We start from the raw sequence: 27,603 nt of genomic DNA on the forward strand, positions 1-27,603 counted from the left end.
ACAAGCCCGGCAGCCTGCCATGGGGAGAAATAGAAAAGAGAAAAAAACAAAACAAAAAACAAAAAAAAAACCTCTCCCATTGCTTCACCTTTGACATAGAGGCCCTGTTTCACAAGGAATCACATAATAGTTATAGTCATTTTAGTGTTCAAATTTACGGAACAATACTGGAGATCATTACCAGAGGGAAAATGTGTGTAAGAGTGATGCGCTCTTAAGGTTCTGTGGCTTTCACATTGTTAGAATCCATTTGAGTCCCGCAAATATCTCAAGTGCTTGGAAAAGAGAACAATATTTTTTCTTCTTTAATTATTTTTATTCCTGACTGAGATCAATGGATTAAAAAATGGAATAGAAACTAAAATCATGCTCAACTGCTAGAAAGCCAGTGTCTTACAAACCCAGTAAAACTTCATTATACAGAAAGTAATACAATTATGTGGTTTGTTGCCAAAAATGTGTCATTACCTGGATACTCCACAGCACTCTTGAGTTTGGAGAATTAGATGCCCATTAATTGTGCCTTGTTTGGAAGAACACTTTATGGGGCGCCTGGGTGGCTCAGTCCGTTGAGCGTCCGACTTTGGCTCCGGTCACCACCTCGCGGTTGGTGAGTTCGAGCCCCGCGTCGGGCTCTGTGCTGACAGCTCAGAGCCTGGAGCGTGCTTCAGATTCTGTGTCCCCCTCTCTCTCCACCCCACCCCTGCTTGTGCTCTGTTTCTCTCTGTCTTTCAAAAATGAATAAACATAAAAAAATAAATCAATTTAAAAAATTAAAAAAAAAAAAGAACACTTTATGACAAAGTACTCGTCACTCTACACTGCAGAGATGTAAGGTAGAGCCAGGTAGTCTTTAGTATAAAAACTGTGTGCAACAGAATTTCTTTTTAAACTGCATGATTTAGCCTATCAGGGGTTTAGTTTCATCATACATAAAATAGAAATAATACCGATCATTGTGTTATTGTAACAATTAAATATAATGAGCCATCCAGCAGGATGCATGAGAAATGTTTCCTCTCTTCTTTCAGATTATTAAGATATAAATCATGCTGATCTAATTTTTAATGTAAGCCCATGGTAACAAAATGAGTAGCTAACCACCAACCACAGGAACAAGTTGACCAAAAATATGCTAAAAGAGGATTTTTCTGGCATATGCATCTGTGTATTATTTTAAACTCCTGTGTGGTTTTCGGGTAAGCTGGATTGAACCATGTGGAACCCCAAAGATTTTTCTGGCCAGCACTGGGAACAAATATAAATTAAAAGGCTTCCTTGGTCCTTGTCCTTTACTCTCACATCCTAACCTCTGGGCTGTATCACTCAGTTGGTAGGAAGATCAAACCCAAGTAAAAACATATAAGAAACAACAGCAACAACAAAAGGAAAAACAAGAGTGCAGTAAGGTGACAGCAACACTCATGAAAACCATGGAGATCAAAGCAGGTTGAGTCAGGAGAGTGGGCCTACCCAAAGAGAAGTACAAAGACAGCAGGCTTGTTTCTTGCACTAGAGCTGAATAAATGCCAGGCTCTTGATTCTGATGCATCCCCTGGAAGAGGAGGAAGCCTTGTGTTTTACCTGGCGATTAAACAATCTATGGCTATATAGTTGACTGCCCAACTGTTAATACTCCTTTCTAAATGCCCTAAAGGCACCTCAGTCTTTCCGTGTCCAAAAGGAAACTCTCTCCTTAGCCCCTAAGGAAGCTCCTCCTCTGCCTCCCCCTGTCCTGGTAAGTGGATCATTTTGTCAGTGAAATTCCTCCAATTTGGAACCTGGGAGTCATCCCTACTTCCTCTATCTCCAATTAACTTGTGTCCTATTAGTCTCCAATCCTCACCAATGTTTTAGAAATTATTTTATTATGAAAAATCCAAACACACAAAAGTAAAAATAATAATAATAATATAAAGAACCACATGTAACCATTATCCAGCTGATACAATTTTTTTTTTAATTTTTAAGTTTATTCATTTATTGTGAGAGAGGGAAAGAAAGCATGAGCAGGAGAGGGGTGGAAGGAGAAAGAAAGAGAGAATCCCAAGCCGGTTCCATGCTGTCAGTGCAGAGCTTGATATGGGATTCAATCTCATGAACTGCGTGATCATGACCTAAGCCAAAACCAAGAGTCATACGTTTAACCCACTGAGCCACCCAGGTGCCCCTAAGTTAGTTCTTCATGTCTTGTAGTGTTCTGTTGGGTCTACTTGGATCTTAGCTATTTTTCCTTATATTTCCAAAACTGTTTTGAAATCCAAATCTAATCCGATTTCTCTACTACATAAACCTGATGATGGCTATTTTCTTACCCACTGAATATAGTCCCAAATTCTTAGCAAGTGTTTTCTCAGTTCAGGCCACGCCTACCTGCGCAGTTTCTTGCTCTTCATCTCTACCCTCATACCCAGTGTTCAACAATATAGCTCTCCTATAAAATATGCTGTTCCTACAGGCCTCCAGACATTTGGGGAAGCTCTTTCCTTTGAAAGGATTACTGGGGGCTCCTTTCATTTAAATTCTTTTTTTTTTAAGTTTTGTTTTTTAGTTTTGAGAGAGAGAGAGAGAGAGAGAGAGAGAGAGAATGAGTGGGGGAGGGGCAGAGAGAGAAAGGGACAGAGGATCGAAACAGGCTCTGTGCTGACAGCAGCGAGTCCAGTGTGGGGCTCGAACTCATGTACCGTGAGATCATGACCTGAGCTGAAGTCAGACCAACTGAGCCACCCAGGCACCCTAGTTTGTCTAATTTCTTATACTTCATTGCCGTTTCCAGCATCCCCTCCTCTTCTAAACCTTCCCTACAAATAACCTTCACCCTTCTATCCTGAAAATTTGCCCAGGAAACCATTCCCCTGAGTTACCACTGCACTGCTAAATACCTCTTGTATTTGTTACACACACTACATTCTAATAATTTGGGCCTTTGTACATCTTCTCTCCAGTAGCCGTGGATCCTGTTACGTAACAGGCTATGAGCACTCCTTTGTGCATGGAGTGCTCAACTCAGTGTGTTAGACATGAACCACTGAAAATTTTGGCTGAAAAAATGTTACTATTTCTCCTTAACAGTTTTTATAACTTTTAAAAATTTTATTTCCCACTTAATGGTGTTACAATGAACTTTTCAAGTGATACTCTAATCTAAATATTTATTTTATTATGCCACACAAAGGATTCAGTATAGAGTTCCAGAGAGTGGGTAGCATAACTGGTAAGTTGATTTGAACAATGGAAATAAGAGCACAAAAGAAGCAGCCTTCTGTTTTCCTATATGATATCCACCCAAAGAAACTTTCTCCTTGAGAATTAATTATTATGAGGCTGGACACTGGAAAGCTTAAGTCTATTTAAATATTTCACATTTGTATATTACTTCACAAAGATAATTTCTTGCCTATCTCCACTATCTTGGGGGAAGTGAGGAGGTTACTTCCAGATAAGTGCTATTTTACGAAACAAGATTTGACTGGGACCATTAGGGAATTAGTCCTTATTGTATATCCAGTCCAGAAGATTGGGCGAGAGATAACAAAATACTTTTATTTCCCAATTCTTGATAAGAAAGCTAAAAGGTCAAGTGCTCAAAACCACACAGTAGAGAAAGACACAAAACTCATTGTTAATCTCTTTTTTTCTGCCTATTCATAATGTCACCCAAGACTTTTAAAAATGTGTTGAGGTCCAATAACATATTGCCATGTTTAATTTACTTTTAGAAACATAATCAGTTGATATAGTGTCTCATTTTCTTGGACTCTTACCAATACCTCAGACCTAGTGAGTCCTTTTTCTCTGTATTTTTGCATATCATTTTTCAGCTATAGGCCACAAGGGATAAAATCTTCATCGTTCTCTATATTACCAATAACTGATCTGAGAGCACAATTTCTTTTAAAGTTAATATAAACTTCTCCCAGTATGCTGTAAAAGGAGTCAAATTTTGAGATAAAAATTGAAACTTTTATTTTAATAAGAACTCAATTATATGCTCCTGTGTTAACTTGCTTTAGAATGTGAACTCTGACAGCAGGGCACATATCCTGACTTTTTGATTAATTTTTACTTATTTCCCAGTATAGACCATATTCACATTTGGGAACTAGGAAACTCCATAAATATTTGAGTAACTAAATGATTGAATCAAACCTAGTGTTATGAGATATTTTTCTTTTACTTGATTTAGATGATTGTGTTCAATCTGTGAGCTACTCTCAGTTAATTTTAATAAACTAGGTTTTTTGTATGTGTACATAAACAAATGCTTGCTCTGTGAGCGTATATGTACATATTGTCATTAGAGTTGTGTAAGATATCTCTGTTTACAGAATAAATTAATAATTAAATACATACATGTTAATAAAGTATTAACTCTTCAGCCCACTTTATATAAAGCCATTCAAAATTTCTCTGACTTTACTGTCAGATTCTCAGCAATTTTTCTCAACTCCTCCAGCCTCCATGTGTTTTAGCTAAGGGTTGACAAATGTCTAGCCAAATGCTACACATGAACTAAGTGTTTTAAATATGCTTTTTGAATTTTTAAAAATGTTAATCCTTTAGGTAAAGTATGTACTTCCCAGTATCACAAGCCATACTGCCTTCTGTTATCTGACACTTGGTGGAGTCACCTACCTGGCCTATAGAGCATAGAGTTTTGAGAGCTCAATCTTTGTTCTTATCTATCTCTGAGTTGTTGGCCTCTCAGGGGAGTTCAAAACTCTTCTCTTGCTGCTCTGTCCTATTTATACAAGAATAAATCAGGTATTATGCTGGGGTTTAGAGCTTTCAGTGAACAAGGGATTAGAGAGAGGTGTCTATTAAGGTAAGGTAGAAAGAGGCCTGATGCAAATACACACGCACACATACACATACACACACACACACACACACACACACACACACACACACACACAAATCTAGGTGCAAGGCCTGGCCTAGCCCTGCTCTAGATATTAGAGACAATGTTCTTGCTTCTCGAAGGCTGACTGGTTTTTCTCTTGAACTGATTTTTTTTAAGCAGTTGAAATGGTAGTATGCCCATTGTAGAAATTTAGGTGTGTGCTCAGAGCAAAAGACACTCCAAAGTGCTTCCTTTGTTTTAGGAACAGGCCTCCCTTGGGCCTAGGAAAGGAGTCTAACACAGAGTCCTACAAGTCTTACCATGAAATAGATCTGAATTGTAGGACATCTTACTAGTCATTAAGATCTTATATTTGTTGAGCTTTGGACCTCATCGTTTAACAGTCAAGATCAGGTCTCAAATATTCAAAAGTCTGTTCACAGAGATCTTTTTTTTAAGGAAACTGTATATTTCCACATCATAAAGTGAAATAACACCATCTTGTTGATATTTCAGCTAACTTAAATAACATGTAATTCCTAGGGGGGAAAATGTTAATATAATGGTACTGTGTAAAGCCATATACAAAACTAGATATTTTGCATCTGAATTATGTTTCAAATAAAAATGCCTCAAGAGATGAGTGGTTATCTTTGTGTAATGGAGTTACAAATGATTTTTCTTTTCTTTCTTTCTTCTCAGCGTTCTTCCAAAGAATTATAATGAGCAGCATTAAATTACTGAAATTTTTAAAAACTGAATTATGGGAAAACTAATTTTGAGAACTTAGAGATTCTCTTTTTGTAAATTATTTATTTATTTTTGAGAGACAGAGTCTGTGCGAGATTGAGAGAGAGAGGCAGAGAGGGAAAGAGAGAGAGAATCTTAAGCAGGCTCCTCACTGTCAAGGCAGAGTCCAGTGCAGGGCTTAAATTCACAAACCGTGAGATCATGACCTGAACTGAAATAAAAAGTCAGATGCTCAACTGACTGAGCCACCCAGGTGCCCCTACAAATATCTTTATTGTTGTAGATGGATAAAGATAAGTGATTTAAACTGGTTCCCACAGTTTGGAAGCTTCCTCTACACAGAGAAGGGATGACATTACATGCTAGTGGCCAAGTAGCTGTTAAGAATCTTAAGCAGAGTGCAAACAAATTTCTAGCAATTAAAATGGTAGGAGTATTATTTTTCAAATAATAAAGACATTAGCAGCCTGTATATACTGCTTAAAACATGCTAGGCTCTATTCTGAGCATTGTCTGAACATCAATTTCTTTAATCCTCTTGACAGTCTTCTGAGTTAGTCACAATGTATTTTCCATTTTACAGTAATCTTTCTATCACAGTGACTAGCACATAATAAACACTCAATAAATGGGAGCTTGTTACCACTATGAACTCTTTTTATAATGTATTTAAGAAAGATGAGATCATTTCAACATTCAGAATGGTCCAGGCTTGAATCAGACTTTGCCACTTATTGTTTGTGTGCCTTTGGGCAAGGTAATCCAACTTTTTATATTTCAGTTTTGTTTGTAAAATAGGAATAAAGTCTGCATCATAAGGTTTATGTGAGGGTTAAAAATGTGTGTCAGATAATGTATATGATGTGTTTAGTATGGTGCCCTGGTTCGTTGGGAGCCTTCAGTGAATGGCAGTAATGTTAGTCATACAACCCTGTTTTATAAGGTGTTCCCCTGGAGGCTCCTGGGTGCCTCAGTCAGTTAAGCTTCCAACTTCATTTCAGCTCAGGTCATGATCTCAGGGTTGTGAGATCAAGTCCCACCTCGGGCTCTGCACTGAGTGTGGAGCCTGCTTAGATTCTCTCTTTCTCTGTCTGTCTGTCTGCCTCTCTCTCTCTCCTCCACTCACACTACACTCTGTCTCTATAAAATAAAAAATAAATCATAAAAAAGGTGTTCTCCTGAAAACTACAAGGTAGGAAACTGCCCTGCAGTTAGGTGGGAGTTGAAAAGACATCAATGACATTATTTCCTTCTCTTTCCATAACATCTTTTAATAGTTCCATAATATGGGGGCACCTGGGTGCCTCAGCCAGTTAAGCATCCAACTCTTGATCTTGGCTCAGATCAGTCTCAGGTTCATGGGTTTGAGTGATAGATGACTTTTACAGACATGACCCATGACTCTCTTATGCTCTGTTCAACCCTAGCTCCCTACCTGGATCAATACAGAGAGTTTGGAAGGCCTCTGGGGTGGTGGAGTCATTACATTACACAGGACACCCTGTGTCCCTGAACCATTGATTGTGGAAAAATTACCTGAACACTAACCGTGATGTCTGTCTAGAGCAGTCAATAATCTTTTTATTGTACTGAGCCATTACATGTTTAGATACATTTATAGCAGTTAGTCTATTATAATTAATATAATAATTCAAAGTGACAAAGCATATAAATGGGATTTGCAAATCTTACCTGACCTGTCCATAGTAGTCATTTTTGAAAAAAGAGAGGAATTCATCTTTAGTTGTCTGCCATATGTTAACTTCTATACTTATATTCTTAATGTTTGAAAATGAGGAAGTGGAAATAAAATGTAAGTTAAAGATGAAATGCAGGGGTGCCTGGGTGGTTCATTCGGTTAAGCCTCCGATGCTTGATCTCAGCTCAGGTCATGATCTCACTGTTTGTGACTTTGAGCCCCACATCCAGCTACACACTGGCAGTGTGGAGCCTGCTTGGGATTCTCTCTTTCCCTCTCTCTCTGCCCCTCCTCTGCTCTCTCTCTCTCTCTCTCTCTCTCTCTCTCAAAATAAATAAACTTTAAAAAATAGAATTTGAATAAAGTTTCCATTTTCCTTCTGAAATCACTACCTCGATATCTTTCCATCTTGCAAAACAGACCCATAATTCATTTGATGAATTCTTATTATATATTTTGGCATTTTTAAATAATTCTCATAGAGGCAGCAGGATGCAACAGTTAAGAGAACAGGCTTTGGAACCAGACTACCTGGCTCTGCAACTAAATAGCTGTGTGATGTTGGCAAGTTACTTTTCTCTCTAGTCCTTATTTTCTTCAGCAGTTAGCATAACAATGGCAGCTACTTCCTAGAGCTTATGTAAGGATTCAGTGAATTCATATTTATAAAACAGTTGGAAAATTCTCCAACTCTTAGTCATCACTAGATGTCTGCAATAGCCTGTGTGTGAATTAAATGTTAAACAATTCATTCTTTAAAGAGAAATTAAATTTGGTTTGATAAAAACGGGGGGTAAAAATCAAAGGCATTTTTCCAACTTTGTTTTTACAATTCCCTCATGATTTCTCTCTGTGTTCCCCAATTAGGCTTCCCTGTACCTTCAGAAATGTTTCAATGACCTTCTGCTTGCATCTTTGCCCAACATTCTGCCTTCCTGTTAGTGACCTTCCTGCTCTCTACCCAATACTTATCTATCCTACATTCACTTCAAGCTCTTTCTCTGTTTTCACATAGCTTTCTCTTCTGTGTCTTCATGTCCACATTTCCCATATAATTTATTTTAAGGATACCAGTCACTGGATTAGGGTCCACCTAATTCAGTATAACCTCAACTTGATTACATCTGCAAATGCCCTGTTTATAAAGTTATAGTCAACAAGACACAGGCTTAAGACTTGAACATATCTTTTTGCGAGACATAGTTCAACCTACAGCAAGATTTAGTGCCACCTGAAAATATTTTCTGTCTCTTCCAGTCCCTCATGATCACTATGGAAAAGCACGTACTTTTGGTTTTATTTACTTAACAGATTATATCAATTTGCTTTCTAATTTTTACAAAGGGCTTATGAACCTATATATTTTCTGATAAGTTGTATTACAATACTACTAGGCAAAACCTTGGACGATGATATAATTTTTTTGTATTTGTGTACTCTTCTATAGGACAATAAAATGCACATAGTAATGAATAAAAATATTAATGAATAAGTGAAGAAACCTAGTAATGCGAAATTCTTCTAGGGAATAAGTAATAAAGACAAATGGTACATGATTAGAACATGTCAATTTGTAATCTCTGATTTTTTAACTTACGATATGCTTTTGACTAATTATAAAGAGAATTGTAAACTTACAAATGAGTATATATGTATTGACATTATTATAATTAAATTTCATATAAAATCTGGAAAATGTCCCAGTATACATCCGATAACTATGTTCCGTGTTTCAGAAATAAGAGATTCTATTTTGCTTTGCAACAACAAAGAAGGCTTCCCACTGTAAATAAGAATAACACAGGGTGGAATGTCGATCGGACCATTAATTTTTCCTAGAAATTGACATCGCATTACCTTATACTGTTTAACAGTCACAATTCCCAAATCCTGGTAGGAAATATTAGAAATCAATTTCAATTATATAAAAATAATGTTTTAAATTGATATGTCCACAGATGATAATGAGTGTGGAAATTTGACCCAGTCCTGTGGTGAAAATGCCAACTGCACTAACACAGAGGGAAGTTACTACTGTATGTGTGCACCTGGTTTCAGATCCAGCAGTAACCAGGACAGGTTTATCACAAATGATGGAACCCTCTGCATAGGTAAGTTTGACTACCTAACTTAAAATCGGTACCTCTCACTTATTGCTTATTACCTCCAGAGATTAAATAATATTTGAACCAAATTCTGCCAGTCTTTGAGCGTACCCTAGATGTGCAGTACTTTTAGAAATTTCATTAATTCTTTTAGTCTTCTAACACTGTTTAGTCAGTTACTATGGAATATTTATCTAAGGATGTAAGAAAAAAAAATCAGGGGAGAAAATCAAGCAGTTCATAAGAAAAAAAAATCATGAAAGTATGAAATCTAGTGTGGTGGCAAACCACAGGATAAATATTTACACTTGAGAATAATATGTTAATTCAAGAAAACTATGATTTGCATGGCAAGATATTGATGCTTTTATAAATATGCACTCTGAGATGGGCTCTACATTTTCTCAGAAAATGTTCAGAAAGGCATTACTTCTAAAAGACTTGTTCTAGGGGCGCCTGGGTGGTTCAGTCAGTTAAGCATCGGAGTCTTGGTTTCAGCTCAGGTCTCATGGTTGTCAGATCCAGCTCTATGCTGACAGAATGGAGCCAGCTTGGGATTCTCTCCCTTTCTCTGCCCCTCCTCTGCTCTCGCTTTCTGTCTCTCTCAAAATAAATAAATAAACATTTTTTTAAATAAATAAATAAAAGAATTGTTCTACTGCTTTTAGTATTGTCAGCTGAAAGGTAGTTACACTTAAGATCTGCATTAAGTTTTTCTGAACACTTGAGTCCTATTTAGAAAATCATTTCAGGTTTACTAAAATGTTTTCTGGAATGATGATAATAATTTCAGTTAAATCCCTAAGTGAAATATTATTCTGAGTCTGAAGAGAGTATCTAGAAGTTTTTTTAATGTCCTTCTGTTGTAATTTGGTCATGCATTTGATATATCAGATCCTATAGAATTTGGATTAAAGTCTGAGAAAAAAAAGATTGTTTCGGAAATTCAAAAAGTTGAACAATTTTCAGGGGCAAATTCTCTGGGGCCAAAGACTTTTAACTTTGAAAGTAAGTTATAAATCATCTTAATCACGGTTTATACAACACTGTCCAATTTACCAACAACTAGTATAATTAATTATGGTTGATACTAATCTGCAAAATGAATACATGAACTGAGACCCTGCGAGTGAAATCACATGGCCAAGAGAAGATATTTTATTAGAACTCATGACTCTATATGCAACGTGGCTAAGGTAATGTGCTGCTTTCACTTTACACAGTTAGCTAAAAGAGAGACACCCAGGCTAATCTACATCACACTAAAGCTTTGCTTAGTTCCCTACTGAGATTCTCCTTAGTGAGCTAAGGAGAAGTCTAGCTATGTTCTTATTAACACATGAGAAGTTAGGAGACAGTGTTCAAAGAAACTTCATCAGTGAAATGTCTCCATCAAAGAAATTATCCTGTCTCGTGTACCTGTGGTTCATAACATTTACTCCGCTATATAAACAGAAAAGAGTTTGTTCTCCTCATTTGACCTCTAAGATAAGTGAGGGCTACTTCTGATTCACATGTTTAGGTAAAAGGAGGATTAGAATCACAGTCTTGTATCCAGAAAGCTACAGGAGGCTAAAGCAGGTGGCCATCTACATCTTATGCATTGATCTGAATCTTGCAAGTGCAGAGGATCAAGTTTTGCAAGGGCATAAAAGACTTAAAATATGAGACAATTGAACGATAACTTCACTTTTAGTGTTTGCAGCAAAAAATTTTATTGGAATATAGCTTTACAGTATATTCAGGATCTAGTCTATGAAGCTCCCCAGAAAACTTGTAATACCTCACCATTTGATATTCTCAAACCTCTGCTCTTGTTGCTTGTCTTCTTAGAATGTTATGCATATGTGTGTTTTAGCTTTAGTAGTTAAGTTCTAATTACGTAGCTCTGTAAGCTTTACTAGAAATGTTCCAGTTAGTGAAGAAATATAACTCACAACATCTTAATCACTTAATTTTAACTATGTTCTCCATTCCCTCTTGTCTCTGGAAGACATCAGTCTTTTCATCTGATCATTTTTACTTTTAATATGCTTCAATTCACAAAACGCTGTATTTCTCTGTGTTTCTTACAAGTAGAGAATTCCTATATTAGAAAAAAATTGAATCACAGACACAGAAAAAACACATACACACAAAGATGATTGAATGCCAACGTTTCATGGAGGTATAACATATTTGTAATTTATGACTCTTTCTCCCAACACTCATTTATTATTGAGATACTATAGAATGCCCCTAAGTTTTGGCTAATTCCCTTTTTAGCTATTTTAAGCAATCAGTAAACACAAGAACTATATTAAAACCCAGTACCCAATATTGAGTCCTTCAGTTTCTACCTGTTTCATTTGATGGATTATTCACTGAAAAACTTGTTCTCTGGAACATTGTTATTTCTCACCAATTTTGTTGTCCTTAAGGATTAAGCTTTTTTGAGAATTAGAACAGTTGTATCTTTTTTTTTCTCTAGTCCTATAGTAATTTTCATTGTGCACTATGATAATCTTCAGGAGAACTTGAACAGAGAACTATAATTCTGTTTCCTTTTACATTAGTGTATCACCTTGTACTGTGTTGCCTCTGATTTGAAAGTTTACCTGATCCTTAAATTTGACATGTCTGGTAATTATAGTCATTAGGAATCTCTAAAAATAAATAATGAAAAACTCCAATTCAGGGCAAGAAAAGACCCAAGCAAAATTCTTTGCCTTTAGTCTATATTCAAATACTATTGGCCACAGATAGGATCATTTTGTTGCAAAAGGATTTGAGGCAGATTTAGTGTCCTGTGTGTTTGCCTTCCCCTGTAATTACAGTAAAACAGAATTTCAGATACCTAGCTTCCTCCCAAGAGACCTGGTTCCAGACTTGCATTTCACAAATGGGAAAAAAGAGGCATCCAATAGGAAAGTGGTTCTCTCAAGGCCAAATGAGTAGAACCTAAAAGCTTCACATTTACTAAGTGCTTAAGACCAAGCGTTTACTGCTTGTAATTTTTTATGCCGCATTGCCTTGGGTATGCTGATAATTTCAGATTTTTTTATGGCTTTGGATAATATTAACATCCAGTTTGTCTTCACAAATTACTTTCAGTAATTGAACATTTTATCTTTTCTTCGCAGTGTGTGAGTTAAACGTTAGACAAATCAGTTATTGATGAAAATTGTAAGAATCAAAACAATCATATGATCATGTTTTGAAAGAAGATTATGATAAAACACTGTTGGGTTGGCTCATTGTAGACATGAAAAACAAGCACAACCTCACTAATGAAAAAGTACCAAGTGAATTTTTTGATGTGCAAACCAAGCAAACAATTGTTATGATGTGCTTACGTTTGGCAAAATCACCTTATTAGTATTAAGCCCAGTGTTAGGTTGGTGGTAGAAAAAGTGGATCAGTTATTAAATATGGTATGCCAATTCTAGCCTGACTGAAATAATTCCAGAGTAGCAATTTAACTTTTATTAAGCTGAGGTGGGGGTTCTTTTCCTCTTTTACATCTCTGGGGAGTACCAAGACATGGCAGTCTAATGAGACACTCATTATCAGTCTGTTTTCTCCAAACTTACATATTCACAGGGCTCCTGCTATTAAGAAAACATGCAGTCTGAATAGAATCACTGGGCCTATTATATCTTGGGCACTAGTTCAAAACACCTTCATGTACATTTCCTCATTTGTTTTAAAAAAGAACTCTTTTGAAGTAAAAGGTATTTTTTAGAGTATTACCCAAAGTCACAGAACTAATGAGTATTACAGCTAGAATTTGAGTTAAGATCCTCTACAGGGCCTTTACCTGTAAGAAGGACACATAGTGATTTGATTAGATCTCAGCTAATGAGGCCCTGCAAGAGAATGCTAGAGAAGTTAGTGTAGGTCTTACTGCAAAATATCACGTTCATTTTGGTAAACCAGTTGCATCTTATTTGGGCATGGCATACTCTTTCAATATCTGATGATTCTGTCTACATTACTCGGTTGCAAGGGGTGTAGAGGGATATCCTGACACTAGTAGAAGCTTTTTGACTAGTCTGGTACATAGCCAGTTGTCACACACTCCATTATTAGGTTAGATTCAATAAACTCTACTACCAAGGCACAGAGTGAGAAGGATATCAAATTCAGCCAACTGCACTTACACATTTGAGTAAATAAGTTATAAAAACAAAAAGTATAAGCAAGAAAAGTATAAATAATCTGGAAAACAGTCCTTTAATGGGATGATTAAGATTTTTAAAGGATTACTTTGGTAGGTTAATTAATATTCTTGTATAACATTTGGAGTCAGAATATGAAAATTTTCATAATGTTAATCTTGAATGCTGGTCTCCCAAGCTACTACCTCCTTATTATTTTTGATTACTGTTTTGTCACTTGGTGAACTTAGAGCTTGAAATACCCTACATGATCCAAGGCTGACATTCTGGGATGATAACTAGCAAAGTGAGTGGTGGTAGAAAGGCTTGAACTAGAGCGGAGACCCCAAGAAGCACCACAGGCATAGAGGATGCACAGGGAAAAACTGAAACACCGTCAGTTACGAACACCAACGTTATATATACCTGTGTCCAAAATGCACAAGAGAGGGTGGAAATTGAGTTTGCAAAGATTTCTATGTTGCTTAGACATTGGGTTTGGGACAAAGTTGCCAAGAAGAGTTGCACCTTTAAATAATTTTAAAATTAAGAGAAATCAATACCTCATTTCCTGTTAGCCATATAAGGCATCTAAAAATATGAAACATGGGCATGGGGTGCCTGGGTGGCTCAGTCGGTTAAGTGTTTGACTTCAGCTCAGGTCATGATCTCATGGCTTGTGAGTCAGAGTCCCACTTCGGGCTATGTGCTGACAGTTCAGAGCCTGGAGCTTGCTTCGGATTCGTCTCCTTCTCTCTCTCTGCCCCTCCCCTGCTCACACTCTCTCTCTGTCTCTCTCTCTGTCTCTCTGTCTCTCTTGAAAGTAAGTAAACATTAAAAAAATTAAAAACATAAAATAAAATAAAAATATATAACATGGGCATTCAGAGAACCTTAGTTTCTTATTCATGAAATAAATGATTCTATCTATGATGTCACATGGGTCTGTCACATCTTCATTGGGGTGTTATCCTATTTGGATACAGTACATGCTACTTCTTCAGCCATGATCCAGAAAGAACTACTCTTTAGTTTTCTTATACATATTTTTTTCACTTCATTGATGTCATTAAAAATAATAACGCTAGTCTGCACTTCCACCTGGCTTCTTTTCTTTACCCTAACCTGGAATCCTTTAGTGGATGGTTCACTAAATTTTAAGAGTCAACCTGCTTTTGCTCATCTCCTACTTTATGTTCTGTCTTTGTGTGTGTGTATGTGTGTGTGTAGAGCGGCAGTCTTTAAACACACATAAGCAGAAATGAGAGGAAGAGCTTGAGGGTACCAGGACGATATTCCTGTTTCTTTAAAGGTAGTATACTTGGATTCCTGGGTCATACAGATTATGAATATACAGACTTGACAGAAGAATTAGGAGTTTCTCATCCTTTTTTTTTCAGGCCTGTGAATTGTCTTAATTCTAAGACCATTGCCTTTCTGGCTAATGGAAGTTTCTTCAAGAACTGCCGGGAGGCTCACTGTCAGTTCCAGTTTTGGGTGGTTCAATTTTTAATGGTATCCTGTCCCTTCATTACATTTTGGAAGTGAGAAGTTAGGATTAGCTACTTTTAAGATAACCAGCTAGATGGCTTTTTAAATTGGACTGTGATTACTACCCCCCCTTTTTTTATGACAAACAGTATTGTGGCACTCTATTAGTTTTTTTTTTAATCAAATTTTATACGTAAGATTACAGGCTTATTCATTAATCTAACACAGAGTATCTCTAAGATGTCAGAGCCAGGCTGAGAACTCAAAAATCTTTGCATTAGTTTAAGGTAATGATTTGGACTCTTCCGTTCCTTGGAAGCATTCCCTATTGGAACTCTGCCTACTGGCAGAGTATTTATACTGCATTTATAACTTCAAGACATATTTCACTGCAGTATGTAAAATTTTAAATTAAGAATATAAATTATGTGAGCTTAAAACCTAACATTTTTATTGTGACTTTGATATATGGCTACTGAAAATCTAAGACTTAATTCTGCACAATTTGTTACTTTATCTATGATGACTGTGTATTAAGAATCATAGTAAAATATAACTTGGACAAAATTAATAAATAAGTTGTGGTAAAATTTTAAAGGAGTCACATCACACATTCTGCTAATTTTTAGGATAACTTACTTGCAAACAAGAAGCTTTGGAAAGAAAGTGGGCTATTCTTTTTTATCCTCCAGATTACCCTAAACTGAGTTTAGCATAATACTAGAAAACAAAGAATTTTTGATGTATTTTAAAAATTGGTTCTTTATTAAATTAGGACAATGTTAAAATTGTCAATGATAGAAATTCATTTAATGGCTTTGGGGATGACTCATTCTTTTCAGAAAATAATTCAAGAGTTTGGTTGTTCCATGAAAGGCAGTTTTTAATACACTTTCAAAATGGATTGGCCAAATCAGGGTTTAAAAAAATGATATGCGGCTCTTTGCTCTGTCATTCTGCAAATGATGGGATTTTCATTGCTTTCCTGTAAAATTTGATATGAAATCATTAACCATACCTAATATTGTATCAGCAAGGTAGCAACTGTGTAAGTACTAAATAAAAATTTAATTTTTTAAATATTTCCAGATATAGATGAGTGCAGTGGATCAGCTGCCTGTGGTGATCATGCGGTATGTGAAAACGTGGACGGTGGGTATAATTGCTCCTGCAAGGAAGGTTATCAGACATCCACAGGAAAATCTCAGTTCACGCCTAATGATGGCACTTACTGCCAAGGTAAATTATATGATGAAATTTTATGTATTATCGAAGAACTGTATAAAATATAATACTGCACAGTAGTGAAGTATACAAAGAACTGCATCTTCTAAGAAATATTCCAGTATTCTTGTATTGTCTATAAAATGAAATAGGAAAAGCTATTGCTTTATTTAATGGAAGAGGTACACCATATGTTTCACATAGTTAACATACTTTGTTCTGTAGGGTGACTACAATCTTCCATTTTGCCATAAAATATTGTGTATTTTATTGAGTAAAAATAAAGAATAGATAGAAATAAATAAGGAAAAATAAATGAATGCAATGAAAATAAACACTGTATTTTATTATGAGTAAGATTCTTTAAATAATGAAAAGTAAATAAATGTTAATGAAAAAACAAAAAAATGAAAACAAAACTCAAGTGTTAAGAATGTGTTTTTAATATTTAAATAAGGGAGCAAAGTTATTAGAATTAATATAGTCATCTTAGGAAAAAAGTATTTTTAAACATTTACTATATACTCTTTTTTCTTCTACAGAAAATGTGAGTGCAGACTGCCATCTAGATAATGCCTGTATTGCTGCAAATATTGATAAGAGGTTAACAAAAGTAAGTAAACTAGTTATATTAAGAATTTATTATATTTTGACATTTTGGTTCCAGTTAAAATCCTTCCTGCATCACATGTAAAAAAGACTAACAATCAGGGGCACCTGGGTGGCTCAGTCAGTTAAGCATCCAACTCTTGATTTCAGCTCAGGTCATGATCTCACATTTCGTGAGATCAAATCCCGTATCAGGATCCATGCGGACAGTGTGGAGCCTGCTTGGGGCTCTCTCTGTCCGTCTCTCTCTTTCCCTTCCCTGCACTAGCACTCTCTATCAAATAAATAAACATTAAAAAAAAGTAACAACCAGTTGATCTTCTTGTATTTACGTATAGAGATTTAAATAATTTGTTTGAGTCATAGAAAGGAGCAATTCGAAAATCCCCAAAGCATTGAAGACTTTTAGATATTTAACATATATTACTTTTTCACTATTAGTATACTGGAAAAAATTTTTAACATACAAAAAAAGTTGATGAATAAAATAGTAAAAACACATTTTGACCCCAGGCCCATTCCCACATTCTAAGAAGACATAATGAATGCAACTAGGTTTTGTACTTCAAAGGAAATATTTCAAAGAGTAAATAAAGTAGGACATTCACAAAATTATTGTCATGTGATTGAAAGTGTGACTCTCAACATGATTAACAATCAACTAAAAGCAAATTTCCAATATATCACATTGTAAAGAATTTTCTCGGGTTGATTAAAATCTAATTCAAATTAAGTTATAATTTTTCAGAACTTTTAAAAGCTAATGTTTAAAGGTTATTAATTCAAGCATGCAGTTTCTTTTCTAAAGTAATTTTTGTGCTTTTTATTTGGTCACCCTTTGTAAATAGTTTCAAATTTTAGTGCTGCATGTTATGGTTTAGGTGTAGTCTGATAACTTACTAATACATAGCACAAGAAAAATAAACTTAGAATAAATTTGACATTCTTGAAAAGCTCCAGTACTACTCTAATTTGGTTTCTTTTCTCTGGACTCATTTTTGTACAGATTAGACACATAAAAGAACCTGTGGCTCTGCTACAAGAAGTCTATAGAAATTCCGTGAAAGATCTTTCACCAATGGATATAATTACATATATAGAAATATTAGCTGAATCATCCCCATTACTGGGTGACATGAATAGCACTAATTCAACCAAGGACACTCCTTCTAATTCAACTCTTACTGTAAGTATATTGAGCTTTAACTCAATATAACTGAGCTTTAAACTTTCCCTTACATCTGTGATTCATGTAAGATTCCAACATTTTTTTAAAAGACACACTATTTTTTTTCTAACAGGAATTTGTAAAAACTGTGAATAATTTTGTTCAAAAGGACACATTTATCGTTTGGGACAAGTTACCTACGAATCGTAGAAGAACTCATCTTACAAAACTGATGCATGCTACTGAACAGGCTACTTTAAGGATAGCTCAGAACTTCCAAAAGACCACTCAGTTCGATACTAATTCAAGTGATATAGGTAAGAAGCCAAGGTCAATTTCAAAACAATAGTGTTTCCCAAACAAGCCATTCTAAAAAGGGAATGTATTTAAAATACTGCTAATTGGGGGCGCCTGGGTGGCTCAGTCGGTTAAGCGGCCGACTTTGGCTCAGGTCATGATCTCGTGGTCCGTGAGTTCGAGCCCCACGTCGGGGCTCTGGGCTGACAGCTCAGAGCCCGGAGCCTGTTTCAGATTCTGTGTCTCCCTCTCTCTCTGACCCTCCCCCATTCATGCTCTGTCTCACTCTGTCTCAAAAATAAATAAACCTTAAAAGAAATTATAAAAAAATAAAAATAAAAAAAATAGAATACTGCTAATTGAATTGGCAGCTGTTTGATCAATGCAGAAGCTAATGGCAATGCACATTGCAAGAGTAATATGAATGAAGTATGAATCAAAAGGATGGGTACCTAACCATTGCCTCCTTCGTACCTTCTGCACCTTATCCTATTCCTGAGCTATTTAGCATTTAAATGCTAAGAGTACAATACTCCCTTGTCATTTTGAGTTAGTCATCTCAGGACTTCTTAGGGTCTACCTTGACCAAAGACAGTTCTAGACAGATTTTCTGATATGAAACAATCAACATAGCAAACTAGAACGTTTCCTCCTTCATGCAATCTCGTACTTAGAACATTCAGAATCTTGAATCAAAGTGAAGATGCCTATAAAGTTGTTCTGAGGAAACAAAGTATATTTTCTGATAATCATTGCATTCATCTATATTGTATTGTCTGGGAGACATCTTGCTGTGCAACAGCAGGTAAGCAAAAATCACTCTGTTATATCAGAGTGTTATATATACTTACCACTTACTCCAAATTAAAGTAGCAAGCTTTATGACTAATATATAGGAGCCTTGCATTTCTGTGATGTTCTTGCATAAAAAAGGTGAACTACCCCAGGTAAAGAAATTATCACTCGAGAATTTAACTCAATCACTCTCCGTATAGTAAATTATAGACACCATCCTCTATACCATTGTGGTTGCTTATCTTTGATTTAGTAATTATAGTTTATAGCTCCCTGGTGTACATACATATTTTGTCTTTCATTTAACTCAATAAAGATTAAATTAAACCATGAGTGCTATGGTGAAATTAGAAAGTTAAAACTTGAGTTAGATTTTTAGATATAAACTATAAGGTCCAGGCATGTTCAGAATGTGTTCATTCTACCTACCATAAAAAAGTTGAAATACAATAATGATGGATAACAATGTTCCTAACTAAATGAATACACTGATTAAACTAATTTCAGAGAATTTATGATTTTCATGATTTTGTTTCAGCTCTCAAAGCTTTCTGTTTTGATTCAAATCACATGAAATATATTCATCCCCATATGAATGTGGATGGAGATTATATAAAGATATTTCCAAAGAGAAAAGCTGCATATGATTCATATGGTAAGACTTTGATAGTCTTATATTCAATGTCAGTGATTTGCAATAAATACTTATCATGCCTTTGATTATATCATATATACCCATGTGATTTCTTATAGCAAATATTTGATGTTTCTATACAGAATTTCTGTATTTGTACTTGAGATTTTCATTCTGATATAAATACGTGGTGAGAATTTTAGCTGCCAGTATCTGTATCCGTCTTGTGTTATGCCCAATCTCTGAAACTGTCTGATATTGTTGAAATTCTAATGAAATATATAAAGGAACTGTCATTTCATTCCTTGTTTCTCATCAGTCATAGGTGCTATAATTTGCATAGAATTCTTTTAATATTTCTTCTTCAGCAATCCTTCATATTCCTCATTGGGAGACTGAATTTGTGAGTGTGTGAGGAAGACAAATAATGTTCAGAAAGACAGAAAGTTATTGTTTAGGCTTGGATTTCTTTCCCACTTGTCATTTCTTGGTCTTTGTACAGTAAACTTTTCAACTGGCAGGCTTTCTTAGGAAATGGAATCAGAAAATGCCAGTACCAGCAGGTGACTTGATGATTATCTAACTTAATTTCCTCATTTTATGGTTATTAGAGCAAAGGCACAATGAAGTTAATGGATTTGTCTCCATGCACATCAACAAACAATACAGAACCAGTACTAGTAGGGAGGAAGTTAACAAAGAAATCAACCCTGACCAGCTTGTCTTTGTCACCTAACCAAAGGCAAGCAAGCAGCTATTTTAACCATTTATCTGCTCTCTTAATGCAACGCCCTTAGGAAAAAAAAAAAAATCTCTGCCAATAGAAGAATTGTTTTTGTTTTCATATAGGTCAAAATATAGTACCTAGAAAAGACATGAATTATAATAGCTTCTCAAAGAATATGTGGGTGGTCATAAATATAAATGAAAAGCATATTTAATAACACACATATGGTTTTTTATAGATGTCATTTCAAAAATGGATGTGTCTTTTTTTTTTAACATCCTGCACATTCATTCTCAGAAGAATATCTTTTAAAAAAATTTGTATGACACTAATATGGGATTTTTTCCTAATCTGTTGATATTATCCTCTTTTTTTTTCTTGTCATTTTTATACAATAGTAAGACACGGAAGGCCACAAAACAAAGAAAAAATAACTAGGCCATGCTACCATTGAACTCAAGGCTCTTACCCTATTACATCATATTCTAATTCACCAAGCACACATATAATTTTTAGGAGCAAATCCAAAGACTGTGTTAAACTGTTGAAATTTCAAAAACAATTTGAGTAATGTTTAAAAGTTAAGAATAAAGCCATTGACAATACTTATTATAGTGACAGATGATGAAATTGTCATGGAATTAAGATCTCGAAGAGATCCTGTCTGAATGTATGATAGCTTTGTTATATTTGAAGATCACACATGCAAACTCTGACACTTGAAAGAGACCATAATATCAGCTCTCAACAAAACACGAGGAGAAAATTTGATCTCCTTAAGGGCTGTATCTTAAAAATAAGGGCAAGTCTAACAAACTGATAAAACCTGCTTTATGATGTCTGCATGTGATGATTCATTTACCGATAAAAACCCATTAGTAAAACACAGGCTTCAAGTTAAAATCTGCATAGTGTCATTCATAGGAAAATAAGGAAGGTTTATGGAGAAACAGGTAGATTTTTAGTCTTTTTTATAGGCTGAATTTTAGTTCCTGTCATTAGTAAATAAACTCCTCATTTACTGAATGAAGGTACATACCTGATAAAGGACTTAAAAGCTAGATCAGGCCGAGATTTAGTGTGAAACCTCTAAGAATTAGAAGAGGTTCAGATGAGGAGAATGGACAGATACTGAAACAGTACTCAGAACAGAGGTAACAAGGGATTTGGAAGCATTCTATGCAGCAAGAATCACATTTTACCCAAAGTCAAAAATTAATGTTAAATATTTTCCTTGAGAAAGGAAAGGAGTGATTAACAGACTTTAAAAACCCATCTTACTTTTTCGGGGCTTCATTTGGTTTTGGACCACCTCCTACTGCAACTTCTGAGAAGTCACTACAACATGAAAGGGTCATCCACCAGACAGGGTCAAGTTGACCTCAGAGGTTTTCAGATCCTGCTTCAGGCCCTGGTCGGTCTACAGCAAAGGCTGGACTAGTTGCCATCACTCGGAGTCCTCATGATGTCACTAGCCCAACCATGTGAGACTACTTCATTTCTTTCTTTCATATAAGTTTTCTTAAGCTGACAGTTCAAGAAAATACTCTTACCTAATACACGTAGATTTCAGCAACCTCTTAGCAATGTTTCTTCTCTTGTGATACCTTTTTAGATAAGATAGAAAACATGAATCATGATATACTTTGGCAATGTCTAGCTCACATACCCATAGCAATGTCCAAAAATATTATTCATTAATGTGATATTGTGATGTGGAAGGACTCAGGTTTGTATCATGGTTCTTTGTTTTTTGTTTTTTGTTTTTTGTTTTTAATTAACCTCGTTTCAAACTCTATTCCCAGGCGTCTTCAGCTTCATTAGCTGCAAAGAGTGAATTGTGTATAAACAAACACTGAAAATAGTTGTGGTATCCAAGGGGCTCAGGCTTAAATATATTAGAGATCTAGATTTTATCAGATCCATGAACAAAATTTTAAAAAGCAGTCATAATATAAAATAGCTCCCAGGGCACCTGGGTGGCTCAGTCGGTTAAGCGTCTGACTTGATTTTGGCTCAGGTCATAATCTCGAGGTTTGTGAGTCCGAGCCCCACATTAGGCTGCGTCAGCACAGAGCCTGCTTGGGATTCTGTCTCCCTCTCTCTCTGCCCCTTCCCAACTTGCTCTCTCCCAAAATAAATAAAAATAAACTTAAAGAAAAAAGATTGAAAAGGCAGCTCCTAATAACTTCTTCAAGTTTTATCTTCTTCAGAAGTTGACTCAGTTCAGTTTGCTTCATTCTTGGAAGCTTCATGAAAGTTCTCCACAAGATCTGGAAATTTATTCTCCTCCTCATCCTCTCCAGTAGCAAATGGTACTTCTCCAGCCACAGACTGTGTGGGCAGAGCTTCAGCCAGTCTTCTTAAACTAGTCAGACTGTCTGCACCAAGTTGGTTTAACACACTGGGTTGGATTTCTGTCAGCTGCTTCGTCTCACTGTGGCCTGTGATGGTGAAAGTGTTTGCTGCCAGGGATGCCTGAACTTTAGGCTTGTTAAAGTGGATCTCTGTTCCTTGGTTTGTGAACATTTTCACTTCTTCGGTACCAGAGGCATTGTTTACCCCTAACTTCTTTAAGGAGAACTGAAGTGTTTTATCATCTGCTGTTGCCCTTCTGTGAACCACCTTCTTTAAGCAAGCAGTTCCTCTCCCAGTGCACAGTTGGACAGTTTGGCGAGTGTCTCCTGGTTCATGATACTTTCTTTCATCTTGTTGGAGTGGAAATGGCACAGCATGGGGGTCTAGGGTTGACACTCGGGGGTCTCGGGAAGACCACCTGAGATTAGGTGCACATACATGGGGATCCAAGATGGCAGCTAGAGGGCACAGTTCTGTGGGTTTTTTGGCGATGTAACCAACATTTGTATTTATGGTTTTGATTGATTGATGCCTGTCACATTATTTGCTGGTGTCACAAATTTGAGGGAACAAATACAGAGTTTTTTGTAAATTGTCCCAGTAATCTAAAGCCAAAACATAATGTCCCTAGTTAATAAATATAACAATAATCATATTACTATAGTGTGTTAAATTTTACAGAAGCCTCATGTGTCATTTGATTTGTCTCCACCTTAGCCTAGTAATTAGCTAGGGTGAGTATTACTATCATCATTTTATAAGTGAGGAAGCTGAAGTTCAAAGCAGTTCATCCATAGCCACACAAGTAGGAGCCATGACTGAAACCAGAACTTTTGATTCCAAGAGTAAATTCAGAATGCAAAGTTCTAAATTTAGTATCCATAATTCTGTGCAACAAATAGAGGAGGTGTATGATCTAAGTGGCAAGAGGAATTTTGAAAAGATAATAGATCTAGATTTTGAGTTGTTCACACACTTAATATCAGTAATAATGAGCTGTTTCAAAAACCAAGACAATGTGAGATCCATTAATATAGGTGTACTGTCTAAGCTAAGGGGAAGATAGTCACATGGTAATCTGTACTGATAAGGTTACATTTTTAGTACTGGGTTATATGCGGGTCTCCTATGCATTTGGAGAGTGTCAAGGGGCACAGATAAATGGCTGCCTGGCAAGGCAATAAATTTCCTGCCTTGAGACTGCATAACTGTATGTCATCAATATTAAATAGGAAACATTTCAGAGGGCATGAGGTGGAACTCAGTGGCATGTGACAACTTGTTTAATTCTAAAGTTCCTGAATACTCTTAAATCAGTGATAACTTTTTTCCACTGTCTTTCTAATTCCTATATTTGCATAGCAAAGATAAAAAAATTTACCTTTTAAGTGAATGCATCTCACATCTTTGTTCTTAGGAGTTGGATATACATTTATCTAAGACTGTTTTTCTCCTAAATATAGCTTGTGCAAAGGGGATGTTATAGTCCATGATCAGTTTCAGAATCATAGAGGTCAGAGAATATGTCTTAATATGATTTGATTATATAGACATGGACTTATTATGACCAATGTATTGGTGTCTAGGTATTTGTACAACTGCCTTAGAGTAAACATTTTGACTGTTAAATTTTTATGTTTGAGAGCTTAAATATATATATATATATATATGTATATATTTATAAGAATTTAACTAAATCCACTTATTTGATTGCTAGGCAATGTTGCAGTTACATTTTTATATTATAAGAGTATTGGTCCCTTGTTTTCATCATCTGACAAATTCTTATTGGAACCTCAAAGTTATGATAATTCTGAAGAGGAAGAAAGAGTTGTTTCTTCAGTGATTTCAGTCTCTATTAGCTCGAACCCACCCACACTGTATGAACTTGAAAAAATAACATTTACATTAAGTCACATAAAGGTAAGCTGTTTTTCTGGTGACTTCTGGTTATGACTGTGAAACATTCGAAGTGAACGTTTTTATTGTGTCACTTTAATTATATGTGAATTCTTCAGTTGAAAAATTGAAATAAAAGAGTAAAGTAATTTCAACTCATTTTTCTATAAAATAGGTTTTTACTTTCAGTGCTCTCTAAACTTTCTAATAAATATCAAGGAATTTTACACATGTGATTCTCTGAAATTAAGCTATATTTTATTTTTATTTTTAATTACATCATTCACTTTGGAAGTGTCTGTACCTTTTATGAATGAGTTATAAAAAACGTATCAAAGAGATAAATGTCATTTGTGCAATGACAGAGATGTTTGATTAATAATTGCCATTTGAAATAATATTTGCTGCAGGGATTTAGATGCTGATTACAATAAAACCACAGAGAAGTTTACAATATTTCATAAAGAAATTAGCTGAGACCACTTTGCTCTTTAATTGTTATTCTAAATCTTTTTGAAGCTCCAAAAAATTAAAATTATACCATAATAAACATTAGAAAGAAGTAAATAGTTTTTTTTATATACCTAAAAATGAATGAGGAAACTAAAGATTATAGATTACTCACTGCTTTTTTACAGTTGATGGTTTCTTGGACTTTCAATAGAATTTCAGTCCTAGTACCTGAATAAGGTACCTTTAATGCTCCATTTGAAGAGTCTTGAAGCTAGACAGTTGTATTGGCATATAATAAAAGAACATATATGCTTACATACAATACAAATGTGTCACTATAAGTAAAGACATCTAATGTAGAAAGAAACTAAATGTATAGAAAATACAAGAAAATAGTAGCTCAAACCTAAACATTGGTAGGCATTATGTTCAGTGCAAAAGAAGATGTGAAATGTTTTAAGAATGGAAACGAAACTTAGATATTTTCAGATGCTAAATGACCTTTAGACACTAGAAACAAAACATTGTTCTTTCACATTGTCTGATGGTTTTTCTGCAGTTTTTACTAGTAGAATGTTTTGGCAGCTGAAGAGATGCCAAGGACAACTCAGTTCACCAATCTCTGATACAATGACAAAATAAAACACAACACACATTTAAATAAAAATTCTTCACCAAAACCAATGGGAAAATTGATTGCCCTTAATCTTCCTCTGTGTTCAAATCTTTTATCCATTCAAATTAATGACCACTTTGAAATTTTATCACTTTCTTTGGACAACACATTCACTAATTCATGGTTTCCCTCTTTCTTAGAATAAAATTTGGATCCTATCTTCCCCCCCCCCCAAAAAAATAGAAGCTATCTCCTGTAAAACAGCTTCAGTTTCCTGATTCCCTGAGAATTTATTTGCAATTTCACCAATTAGTATACACTTTTCCATTACCTCAAAGGAATATTAAAAGTAGTTGTCATAATAGTATTATGTTATGCTTACTTAATATAAGTATATGGTAAAGAAAACTCTATTTACTAAACAACCATCCTGTAGTCTATGTGATCAGACCCAATCTCTGATCTTATCTTCAACTGATCCTTATCTCATTCACTATACCCTAACTACCCTGTCATCTAGATGCTTCTGGAAGATTCCTATTCAGTCTTAACTCAGAGCTTTTTCATTTTCCATTCCAGCTGGAACCCTGTGTTCCCAAGTCTTCGGGGTTTACTCTCTCTAACTTCATTGAGGTATTTGCTTTAACATCATCTCCTAAGACCTCCTCAGACCAACCTCAACTACTTTTTTTTTTTCCTTTGTTTGGTTTATTTTTCTTGTTTAATCATTTCTCATCTCATGAGAATATAAAATCAACAACACAAATACTTTTACTGTTTTGTTCAATACTTTATTTTTAGTACTTGGGTCAGTGACTAATATCTAGTATGTACCCAATAAACTTTTATTAAATAAAGATTGCATGATAATTATGTGTCATGCACTATTCTAAATGATCTCTTTGGATAATAAGTAATTCTCACAACAACTTTTGTGACACAGGAATTGATAAAATGTAGCACTGTTGCAGTAACTTCAATCCTTCCACATAACAATGGCATTCATTTATTAGCATTGATTTTATACTTTACTTTTAGGCAAGGTGTTAATTATATTGACATACAAAATGGTATATTAAATATGACAAATGTGATTCTAGATGTATAATTTTTTCTCTTTTTTCCATCAGTAAAATTTCTCTTTTTCAGACTACAGATAAGTATAGGAGTCAGTGTGCATTTTGGAACTACTCACCTGACACCATGAATGGCAGCTGGTCTTCAGTGGGTTGTGAGCTGACATACTCAAATGAGACCCATACCTCATGCCGCTGTAACCACCTGACACATTTTGCAATTTTGATGTCTTCTGGTCCTTCCATTGTAAGATAATTTTCCAATTCATATTTACAAACCTGCCTATTTCCTTCTTTTTTCTTGGTTATTTCAGGAAAGAGAATTGATTTTTTGTGTTTCTTTGAGTGTAAATATCATATTTAGTTAATTGATAAAGCCCCAACATTATCTTTTTTTAATCTTTGCTTTCTTACCTACCATAACCTAAAAAAGTCTAGGACTTATCCAGTCTATAATAGCTAGTAGACTGTATGTTAAATATCTCTCCATTGACTCTTATGTTGCTTTTGATGGGGTGTCAGGGAAAGGGGAAAATGGGTGATGGGCTTTGAGGAGGGCACTTGTTGGGATGAGCACTGGGTGTTGTATGTAAGCAATGAACCACGGAATCTACCCCCAAAAACCAAGAGCACACTTTACACACTGCATGTTAGCCAATTTGACAATAAATTATATAAATAAATAAATAAATAAATAAATAAATAAATAAATAAATAAGA

General features: G+C 35.2%; 1 protein-coding gene and 1 pseudogene across 4 annotated transcripts in view; one reads left to right on the forward strand and one right to left on the reverse strand.

Annotated features, from left to right (window-relative positions):
- ADGRL4 (adhesion G protein-coupled receptor L4) overlaps positions 1–27,603 on the forward strand; it is a 110,311-nt gene that overhangs the window by 49,194 nt on the left and 33,514 nt on the right. For 3 of the 4 annotated variants that reach the window (XM_019413918.2, XM_019413917.2, XM_019413914.2), the window contains exons 3-11: positions 9,251–9,403; positions 16,117–16,266; positions 16,794–16,864; positions 17,867–18,046; positions 18,162–18,345; positions 19,659–19,775; positions 24,557–24,762; positions 26,387–26,440; positions 26,957–27,130. In XM_019413918.2, the coding sequence (XP_019269463.1) occupies positions 9,251–9,403; positions 16,117–16,266; positions 16,794–16,864; positions 17,867–18,046; positions 18,162–18,345; positions 19,659–19,775; positions 24,557–24,762; positions 26,387–26,440; positions 26,957–27,130 (1,289 nt within the window). The remainder of the gene's footprint in view (positions 1–9,250; positions 9,404–16,116; positions 16,267–16,793; positions 16,865–17,866; positions 18,047–18,161; positions 18,346–19,658; positions 19,776–24,556; positions 24,763–26,386; positions 26,441–26,956; positions 27,131–27,603) is intronic. The other variant, XM_019413915.2, reaches the window with a different exon arrangement.
- LOC109246158 (transcription factor BTF3-like) lies at positions 22,657–23,189 on the reverse strand (annotated as a pseudogene).

This window comes from Panthera pardus, unplaced genomic scaffold (assembly GCF_024362965.1).
Source record: "Panthera pardus isolate Hobbes unplaced genomic scaffold, ASM2436296v1 HiC_scaffold_11, whole genome shotgun sequence".
In the NCBI taxonomy this organism is placed as follows: domain Eukaryota; kingdom Metazoa; phylum Chordata; class Mammalia; order Carnivora; family Felidae; genus Panthera; species Panthera pardus.